At 48.2% G+C, this 9,873-nt stretch overlaps 1 protein-coding gene across 1 annotated transcript; it reads right to left on the minus strand.

The window, feature by feature from the left end:
- Window positions 1-3,456: 3,456 nt before the first annotated feature.
- On the minus strand, window positions 3,457-9,251 carry TMEM271 (transmembrane protein 271). The gene has a single exon (XM_068667191.1). It carries the CDS (start codon window positions 8,995-8,997, stop codon window positions 7,843-7,845), a length of 1,155 nt encoding a protein of 384 aa, XP_068523292.1. The 5' UTR covers window positions 8,998-9,251; the 3' UTR covers window positions 3,457-7,842.
- Window positions 9,252-9,873: the final 622 nt, after the last annotated feature.

The raw sequence follows: 9,873 nt of genomic DNA on the forward strand, positions 1-9,873 counted from the left end.
CATCTTAAATCTGTGTGCACGCTCTTCCCTTGTAGACGTTACTGCAGGGAGCGAAGGCTGAAAAGTGAACCCCAGAGAGCACTTAACACCTCTTCCTTGAAGGTCTGTAACTTGACCGCTTTTGATTTGTTCAGGGGGAAATGAAGACAGCCCCCATTCCTCTTGGCTTGGCCACTTCGCTTTTGCAAAAGTGACCAGAGTTCACACGCAGCCCAGACTGACCTCTGTGCACCGAGCAATACTGCAGCAGGTCGGGAGCCTTGGCATCACGACAGCAACAAGCCTCCCCCACCCTGTAGTGTGGGACAGTGTTTCCTACGGGCTGCAGCAAGTCCTGGCTTACCTCCTCTCAACAGTGCCACAGTGCGTACACTTCTGGGGCTTCAGGAGCTCAGTGCACCTCTCCAGAAGGTGCTCACTGTGGTGTCATGAGAGACAACTGCTTACGCCCACTGGCAAGACAAGATGGTATGTAGTCCATGGTATAGAGGAACATGAAGCTCAATGCACTAAGCAATGGTCCACCCAAGGTTGGGTAATGATGGTGTCCTTCAGTATTTTCCGGTAGCTCTCCAAAGACTTTACTGAAAAGGAAGGCTCTCTGCCAGCCAAATGCTGTACTGAGCAGCAATCCGCTCCCAAAATGCTGAAAGAAGCACCCTTCTGTTCTGTTCAGCGTGACAAACAATATTTCTTAGCAACAGCTTCAAGTTGCATTTCCAGTAGATGCTTTTTAGAATAGCCTTGACAGTGTGAATCCTTCCCTTTTCTGGATTGGGTCCTTTTTTTGGAACTGGTACACAAAGAGCTGTATCTGAGTTTCTTTCCTTTTGATTTAGAGCAAGAGAAGAATCAGAACGCGGTATATGATGTTCTCCCAGTCTTATTTTGGTAGTAGTCTTTTTTTTTTTTTTGGTTACTAATGATTTTGACTGCTCAGTGTTGCATAAAAAGGGCTTTCACCCTCCACAGCATCTCAGTGTATTTGTAAAAAGGTCAGGAAGTACTTCTCCTGTAATGAACACAGGTCTCGATTACACGTTGTAAAATTTTGGACAGATTTAGCAGTTTTCAGCCCTCGCTTTTCAGCTTCCTGTGTTTTCCTGGGAATGTAGTTTGGATGACCTGTGTGGTACTTGGCTGCCTATCAGTGTTAAACTGTGACACATAGGATGGTAGCTTCTGGGTCATTCAGAAAGAAGAAACAGCTATTCCAAATCACAGCAAAGCAGAAAAATTTCTTGGTGGCTTTCTGCTTTCTGCTTCAAGCACGAGCTCCTTCTGGCAGAACTTTTCCATGTTTCTAGGATATTTTTGGTCTAGATATGGAAAGAATAGGCCTCTACTTAGATCTGCCACTGACAATACCCTTTGGAAGTTTTTGTGAGGGGATTCATTTTAGCCATGAGTGCATGGTAATTTATATACTTTAAGACTGTACATAGCTTGTGCGATATCCATGACTGCCTAGTTGCCTGGGACTGGATATGGTCATTTGGAGCTTTTCTTTCCATAGCACAACTTTGTGCTGTTTCCCCTTTCATTTGTGAGGGAAAGCCAAAATGTGGATGTTTACACATGTGCCAGATGCCTTGTCTGACCTCTATAGGAATTAGTGGCACTTGGTAATTTGTAGGAGAGAGCTCTACTCAATTTCCCTAAATTTAATAATTTAAATCCTGGAGATTTCACTGAGTATTTCAGCGAGATCAGCTTTCATTTAGAATGTAGAACCTGGGAGAAAAAAGAAAATTCTGAAAGAACCTTCTCTAAACCCAAGTATTAGATTTCCAAAAATATATTCCTGGCGATAATCCTTTTAGATATTATAGGTATTCTTCCATCCCCTAATCCAGTGTCTTAATATAAAACAAATGAATGCTTTGGAACGTTTAGTCCTCCGAACCCATTAAGAGGATCACAATAAGCTTTCTCTCCTCCCACACTTCACTTTATCCTCTGCTAACAATGGCCACAGAGGAGAACAACTGGTGAGGATGCTTGTGGTATTTAGGAGGTGTTTAATCCCTGTGTACTGTACTGAAACAAATGATTCACTTGCCAAGATCATGAAACAAACTTCCTAATGTCCCTGTTAGATGGAACCAAGCCAGGTCCAGAAATCCAGAAGTGAAACCGTAGGAACTTGAGCTAGATTGTATAGACCAGGATAGATCTACTGGATAGTTTCACTCAGGATATTGCATTTTCTGTGGTCTGTTGATGAGCCAGAGCCATTTTGTATGCATTTGTTACTAAAAGCATTTTCATTCCATAAAGCATGTGGAGGTCTTCCAGATTTCTACAATTCAGTGAGTGAAGGAGTAGCAGCAGTCTGCAATGTCATCTCCACTCCTTACCTCAGGATAAACTCACTGAAGTCAAAGGCAGCTGCGTCTGAAGGAAGAATGAAAAAGGACATCAGTTTTTGTTTCTGTTTTCCTCTGTACAGGACAATATGCTCTTATTAAGAGAGTCTTATGACTTCTTAAATGACTTGATCTTCACTCTCAGGTTTTCTAGGATGACATCAGGGTGACATATTGGTAAATTTAAGGAAAACTTCACCAGGTGCCCAGACATTGGATGGAAAGACATAGCACAGCTGCCCAGCAGAGAGAGTGGCTGTTATTTGAACCAAATTTGGGGAACAGCGATTTGCGTGCAGCTTTTATTTATTAATTAATTAATTAATTAATTTATTTATTTTTTTTTTTTGTGGGATATCTGGACTGCCCTGGATTTCACTCTTAGAAAGCTATGTAGGGGAGGAGCTTCGGTACTGGTATTGTAATAGGGAGAACATAAAGGCCTGCCTGTAACTTAAGCACTCAGATCTCCTGTAGTTACTTTCTGTGGGTAGTGCCTCCCTTTGGGCAGAACACGCCACACACCGAGTTGTTGCAGCGTGTATTTGAAGATTTTCCCACAGCAATGCATCAGCCTGTTGGCTTCCTGGAGACCACCTTTTATCTGGTAAACTGTTCTTAAATCAGCTGTTACTGACTCTGGAATATATACTGAGCACTAGTCACATGTCGTTAAGATATAACTAAGAAATTCAAGAAGTGGACAGTGACCATGAGGAATTCAATCTTGCTCTTACACACTTTAATGGAAAATATAAGCCTGTATTAAGGAGAGGTAACTTTAGCACACTAAAGACTGCTATCATATACAATTAGCAGATCTAGATCTTTTTACCAAGGGAATTTATCTAGAATATTAGAACATCCTGTAACCAGGAAATATTTAACTTACTGAAACAGACTCAACTTTGTGGCAAAACCTGGGACTTTAAGCCAGGGTTCCACTCATACAAGTCGTAAGTCCCTGGAAAACACGTTCTGCAATGAATATGGTAATTAAACCCCTAATTTCAGTTGTGCTATTAGGCATCAATCTAAGACAATGGAGATTATTAAATGAAGAGCATTAGGCTTTTCTTATAGGATATGCTGTGCTTTAAAACGTATTTTATTGATCCTAAAATTACAAGATCAATTATTGACATTTTGTTGAGGATCAATCTTGGATTAAATGGCAAAATGAAGAAAAGGTTTTCATATGTACTATGTCCAAAAGCAGAAACAGATTGCCCTCCTCATGTGAACATTCAGAAACCTTTTCTGATGATTAAACATTATGTCTGAAATATATCTAAGTTATACCAGCCACCATAGCGCTTTTTGGTGAACCAAAGAAGACCTACAGTGAAATCAAACTTTTGACTAAAATCTGTACTATTTGAATACGATTTCCTTCTAGCATCATTTTTTTTTCCTGTTTTTAGATTCACATATATTCTGTCAATTACAATGCAAAGTATAAGTAACAGATTTAAGCAAGGATGTTGGAGTGTGAAAATAATTCATGTGAATTGCTAATAGGCTAGTGGGAATACATTTTTTCCACATGAAGGCAAATCGTATCGCATCAAAGACAGCAGACTTGATTTTCCACTGTTTCATCCCTTGACTAGCTGCTATTACCTGTAAAAGGGACTGGAAAGCTGGGAGCAGTCTGCTACCAAATCAGTGCTCCACTGTCACCAAAAGAGCAGTATTGCGTCTATTCTTCCCTCCCTTTGAACAGATGTGAGTAAAGCTGTGAGCAAATTAAAACTACAAGCCGTGGGGCAAAAAGCAGTCTTGTCATTACTTCAGCTAAGCAAAATGGAGATTTGATAGCACATACACGATGTCTCTCTTCCGTTCTCCCTGGTTTTGCTATTTAAGGCAAAAGCCTTGTAATTAGCATCCTCCAGTGACATGAATCGATCAGGTTTGCATTTGCCTTGACAATCATGTGACAGGGAATGGAAAACAGAGGGATGGTATGAGTCCTCTCAGGTAATTAACCTACGCTCCAATGCTTCCCACACCAGCCTATTTTCAATTTCGGCACAGTACAGTTTATACACTCTAACATTATTGCTCAGAAGAGAGAGTGATGATTCAGGTTTACTAAAAATGGCTTCACAATACTGCAATCATGCTTGTGAAGCTTCATCTTGAATCCTGTATTTATAAGTTTCTTCTCACTGAGAAATAAATACGTGTAGTGTTTTATCAGAAAAGTTAGTCACCAGATACCTGAAACACTTGTATACCATCTTTTAAGAAAACATGGCTTGTTTGGTCAATTTGCCTGCCAATTTTTTTCTTTTTTTTTTTTTTTCTTTTAAATATGTATAATACCATAGGTGACCTCCCTTAATACCGCTGTCCATACAAATAATAAATAACTGAGAAATAATGCGCCTCTGCTGCATCCTGTCATGCCAGAAGATCAATATTACTTTAGAGATTATTTAGAGTAGGTGTTACATATTGTTTGTGCCCAGACCCACTGAAGTCAATGAAATGATGCCTACTGGCTTCTGTGGGAGTCCAACTTGGACATTGTTCTGGCAATCTGTCCGTCACTAAACTAAAATATTACAGGGGATAAAAGCCCAAATGAAGAAAAGTAGAAATTCAGGAACTGAAACTGAGCCACAAATAAATATCCTAATTCAATGGCATTCTGAACAGATTTAAATAAAACACAAAACACACATACACACGCACACATGCGCACGCACGCACACAAAAAAAAAAGTTATGAATTTAACAATCTTAAAAATTCATAGTTTAAAATTGTTTACATTTAAACAATTGAGTATAATAGGTAGCTTTCTTGACTTTCCATTTATTTCCCTGAGCACTGATCTTTGGAACATCTGGAGTTTCAGAATTGTCTAGTTCGTAATTCCTAAAATAGTTAAGTAAAATACTGTCTTTTTAAGTCAAAAATCAATTCCTTAAGTAAAACTAAGATACAACTTCCATGAACTACAATGTATGCAGCCAAATTGTTTGTTTGTTTGTTTGTTTGTTTTAAAGCCAACAACTATCGTTACACTTCTGACTCTGTATTTAGGCACCTAGCTGGTCTGTCTTTCACAATCGCTCTGGCAGTTCCTATTTGATTCCATAACAGGGTACTACGCTGTCTCACAACTCATCTATGTGGAGACCTACAGGTCTAAGGATCAAGCCTCATCACTTTAATTACTCATTTTTGCAAAAATATTTTGGGTACATAAGCAGTACGGTAGGCTGTGGATTTGGGTTTGTGCCTAAATCAGTACTGTAGGTGAAGACTGCAGGACTTCCCAGTAACTTCCCTGCAAGGGGTTAAAGAGGTGCATCTGCAGAGAGCCAGCACAGAGCCAGTCTTCGGTACTAAAACCAGACTTAGCTAGGGCAAGTGTTTCAGGCTGGCCTTATGCACAAGGAAATCTGCTGGCCAAAAAGAGCTGCGCTTTAAATTTCTGCAATGTAGAACTACGCGGCAACTTGGCAACTGCTGCTTCTAGCTGTCTTCCCTAGATGAGAGCTTTAATTGTGAGCTTCACAGACAACAGTTTGCAATTTTAAGACTTCTAAGGCATTCTGCATTTTAGATTATACAAAGTGTGCAAGTCAAAACACTTTAGAAAACAAAACGGTGCAGAGAGACTTGGTTATTTTTAGTCTAAAGTCTTCCCTCTCCAATTCTAAGGCTGTAAATTACGTCAGTCTCTCTGCAGCTAAAAATTTTAAAATAATTTTGCATCGACCACAGAAATACATTGAAACTTTGCATTCCCTTAACTCTCCCTCTCTCCGGGTATCTGAGACACTGGCATTATGCAGCAGGCTCGAAACGCAGGATTAACTGAAAGGTTATTTTGCGATATTTCATTTCAGTATAGGGTAGCTGGGGGAGGGACGACTGAACCAAATGCAATCTGAAGAGTTGCTTTTTGGCTCTTTGTGCAACATGAAATTAAGCTTTCACCTCTTCTTAAAAGATGTAAAAAATATGTCATACCTGCTTCCCTTAATTGGCACTTTCTTATACTATCTGATACTGGCGTTCCACGGCAGAATCCAAAAGGAGGATCTAGCAGTTTTTCTCTTTGCAGAAAGCCTTTTTAATACCTCCAAGTTCAGAAAGAGTTAACAGCATACAATCCCGTTAATTTTTCCCCTCTTCAGGAATTAAAGTGGCCTCTTAAAAAAAAAAAGAAAGAAAAAAAGAAAAAGAAAAAAAAAAAAAAGAAATCTTACTTTGTAATAGGAGTATAAATACTGTTTTGAAAACACATTTGGAAGATGACTTCCAAGATGTTTTTTTTTTTTCTTTTCTTCTTTTTCCCTTTAAAACTGTGACCACTGCACCGGTTAAGGCTGTTTTACAATATATATATATTTCAAATAAAACTTTAATATTCAAGCTTACCAGATTGATGAATTGTAACAGGTAAAATGGAATTCTTTACAAGGTAAACCATGTAGTTGTACAAAATAGAATTAAACCTTCACCTGTGTAAAACAAAAAGAAATCCTGCCTTGCATTAAAAACACAGAACCTGTTTACAAAAAGGAATGTGTATGACATTTGGACTTCCTTTTAACTGCCATATCCTAGCAACATCTCAGCTGTTTTAGTAAAGGAACTAATCATCGATTTTAAACTGCAGTGAATTTACCAAACATTTTCACTATAGACTTCTGAAAGCTTTTACAGTAAGAAGTTATCAACAAAAGCAGGCACGTTAGTGTACAAAAACGTTGTTGATTTTTTTCCTGTTTCTTTTTCAAAGTGCAGGTTTTTCTCAATGTGCATCTTACAAGACCAACAAATGTTTTAACTCACTAAATCTTAAAACAGAACTCAATTCTCCCGAGGAGTAGTGTAAACGTTAAAGATCCCCAATACACCTCTAGTAAACGTGACACAAATGTCTCTGCGTTGTTTAGAAATTTAGCTCTTTTGAGAGGTAAAGAAGCTTCATGACACCTTTTCCTTACACTGGCTGGTTATCATAAATGGGTAACTCTGGACTGCTAAAGCTGGAGACTGATGAATCACTTGAAGGGAACTAAACTTGGCTACGGAGGAGAGGCGGCAGGAGGAACCAACCCTTAGGCGTTTCTCGCGCAGCCTTTGGAAAACTCAGCCGCCGGCGGTCGGAGGGGGACGGACGGACGGACGGACGGAGGGTCGGACGGAGGGTCGGTGTGCGGGAGGGCGGGGAGGGGGTGAGGGGCACGGGGGGAAATCTGCGGAGGGCAGGGGCAGGAGGGAGGGCAGAGGGCAGGAGGAGAAGCTTCCGCAGAGCCAGAGGCACGGCGGCACCCGCTGCTCCCGAGGCGGCGGGGCCGTGCCGTCGGGGGCCGTGCCGTCGGGGGGCCGCGGCTGTCCCTGAGCCCCGCGGCGCTGCCGGTGCCGGTGCCGGTGCCGGTGCCGGTGCCGGTGCCGTGCCGCCGTCGGAGCGAGGAGCGGCCGGGCTTGGAGCCGGGCTGGGCGCTAGGTGCCGTGGGCGCAGGGCTCCCCGGGGTAGATCTCCTCGTAGGCGGGGGGCTGCTCGCTGGGCAGCGGGTAGCAGTACGGGTAGGAGGCGTTCAGCTCGGGATCCATGGGCGAGTAGCCGGGCAGCTCGACGGACGGGTGCCCGCCGCAGTGCACCTCCACGCCGGCCTCGTCGAAGACGTGGAAGACGCCCACGTTGATGTAGGAGACGGCCTGGAAGGGGCAGTCCCCGGGGGTGATCTCGGGCTCGCCGCCGGAGAACAGGGAGCCCTGGCTGTGGCGCGGCGCCCGCCGCCCTCCGCCGCCGCCCCGTCTTCGCCTCCGCCGCCCGCCCGCCGCCGCCGCCGCCGCCGGGGCCGCTCTCCGCCGCCGCCGCCGCCGCCCGCGCTGCTGCGAGGCCTTGTAGTTCTTGACGAGGAGCAGGTTGAGCAGGCCCAGCAGGCACTCCAGCGCGTTGAAGACGGTGGAGAGCACCAAGCCGCGCTGGTAGTCCCGCAGCTTCTGGCAGCGGAGCGCTGCCGCCGAGCCGTCGGGGGCCGCGGGGCCGCTCCGCGGGCGGGCCGCGCCGCCGGGCTGCAGCAGGCAGTAGTGCGAGTACTTCCTCTCCACCAGCGACACGGTGTCGCCGTCGATGACGGCGCCGGCGAAGGCGCTCAGCACGCCCAGCATGAACACCAGCACCCCCAGCAGCAGGAAGTTCTGCCGCCCCCCGGGCGACGCCTTCTCCCCCGGCCCCGACGGCGCGGCCGCCGCCGGTGCCGATGCCGGTGCCGACGCCGGTGCCGATGCCGCAGCCGATGCCGCCGCCGATGCCGCCGCCGATGCCGCCGATGCCGCCGACGCCGCCTCCCCTCCGCCGGGGGCTCCGCCGGGGGCTCCGCCGGGGGGTCCGGCGCCGGCCGGTGCCGCCGCCGCGGGCGCCTCGTCGGGCGGGCGGCAGCAGAGCAGCGCGGCGGCGAGCAGCGAGAGGCCGGCGGCCAGCAGCAGCCCCGAGTAGAAAGCACCGGCGGCGGTGCCCAGGCGGAACGGCTCGCCCTTCAGCTCCGAGCCCAGCGAGAAGCACTTGAGGCCCACGGCGGCGGCGCTGAGGGCGCAGGCGAGCAGGAGGCAGCTGGAGAGCGCGGCGCAGGCTCCCCGCACGCTCCACTTCATCCTCCGCGCCGCCGCCGCCGCCGCCGCCCCGCCGCCCGCCTCATCCTCCTCCCGCGGCCCCCCCCGGCCCCGCGGCGGCGGCGGCGGCGCGGCGCGGCGCGGCCATGCGGGCGGCGGCGCTCCCCCGACGGGACGGGACGGGGCGGCTCGGCTCGGCTCGGCTCGGCTCCGCTCCGCTCGGCAGGCAGCCGCCGGCCGCAGTGAGCCGGGCGCGGCGAGCGCACACGGCTCCCCCCCCCACGGCTCCCCCCCCACCCCCCCCAAACCCCTCCGCCTCCCGGCCGCCGCCGCCTCCTCGTCCCCGCCCGCCCTCTCTTATCGCGGCGGCTGCGGGGAGGCGATTAATTATGGATGGAGGGAGGGAGGGAGGGAAGGAGGGAGGGAGGGATGGAGGGAGGGAGGGGAGGGAGGGATGGGAGACGCGGCTGCCGGAGGGGGGCGGTGGGCTCTGCGACCCCCGGCCGGAGGCTGGGGAGACGGGGAGGGGGCGTGCGGGGGGCGGCCTCCGGCCGGATCCCAGCCGGGGCGCACGGCTTGGGGCACGGGGCTGCGGGAGGGGGCTTTTCGCCCCTACACGGAGGAGGGGGGGAATATTCCTGTTCTCTGCGTGCTCGCGCCCTCTCTTCCCTTTAAAAAACCCCGTTTACATTCGTGTTACGGCCATTCATTATTTATTTCTGTCGCTTGCTCCCGCAGGGGACCCGCGGTGCCTCCGTGTGACTGCGCTGCAGCTTGGCGGCGGCTCCGCTGCTGCGCTGCCCGGCGACAACCCCCTGGTCCCCCTCGTCCCCCCCTCCATCGCCCCCTTGTCTTTGTGCTCCGCCAGCCCCCGGGGGGGGGATGCTCCCCGACACGGCACCCCCGGGGCGCCCCGTC

This window comes from Anas acuta, chromosome Z (genome assembly GCF_963932015.1).
Source record: "Anas acuta chromosome Z, bAnaAcu1.1, whole genome shotgun sequence".
Taxonomy (NCBI): domain Eukaryota; kingdom Metazoa; phylum Chordata; class Aves; order Anseriformes; family Anatidae; genus Anas; species Anas acuta.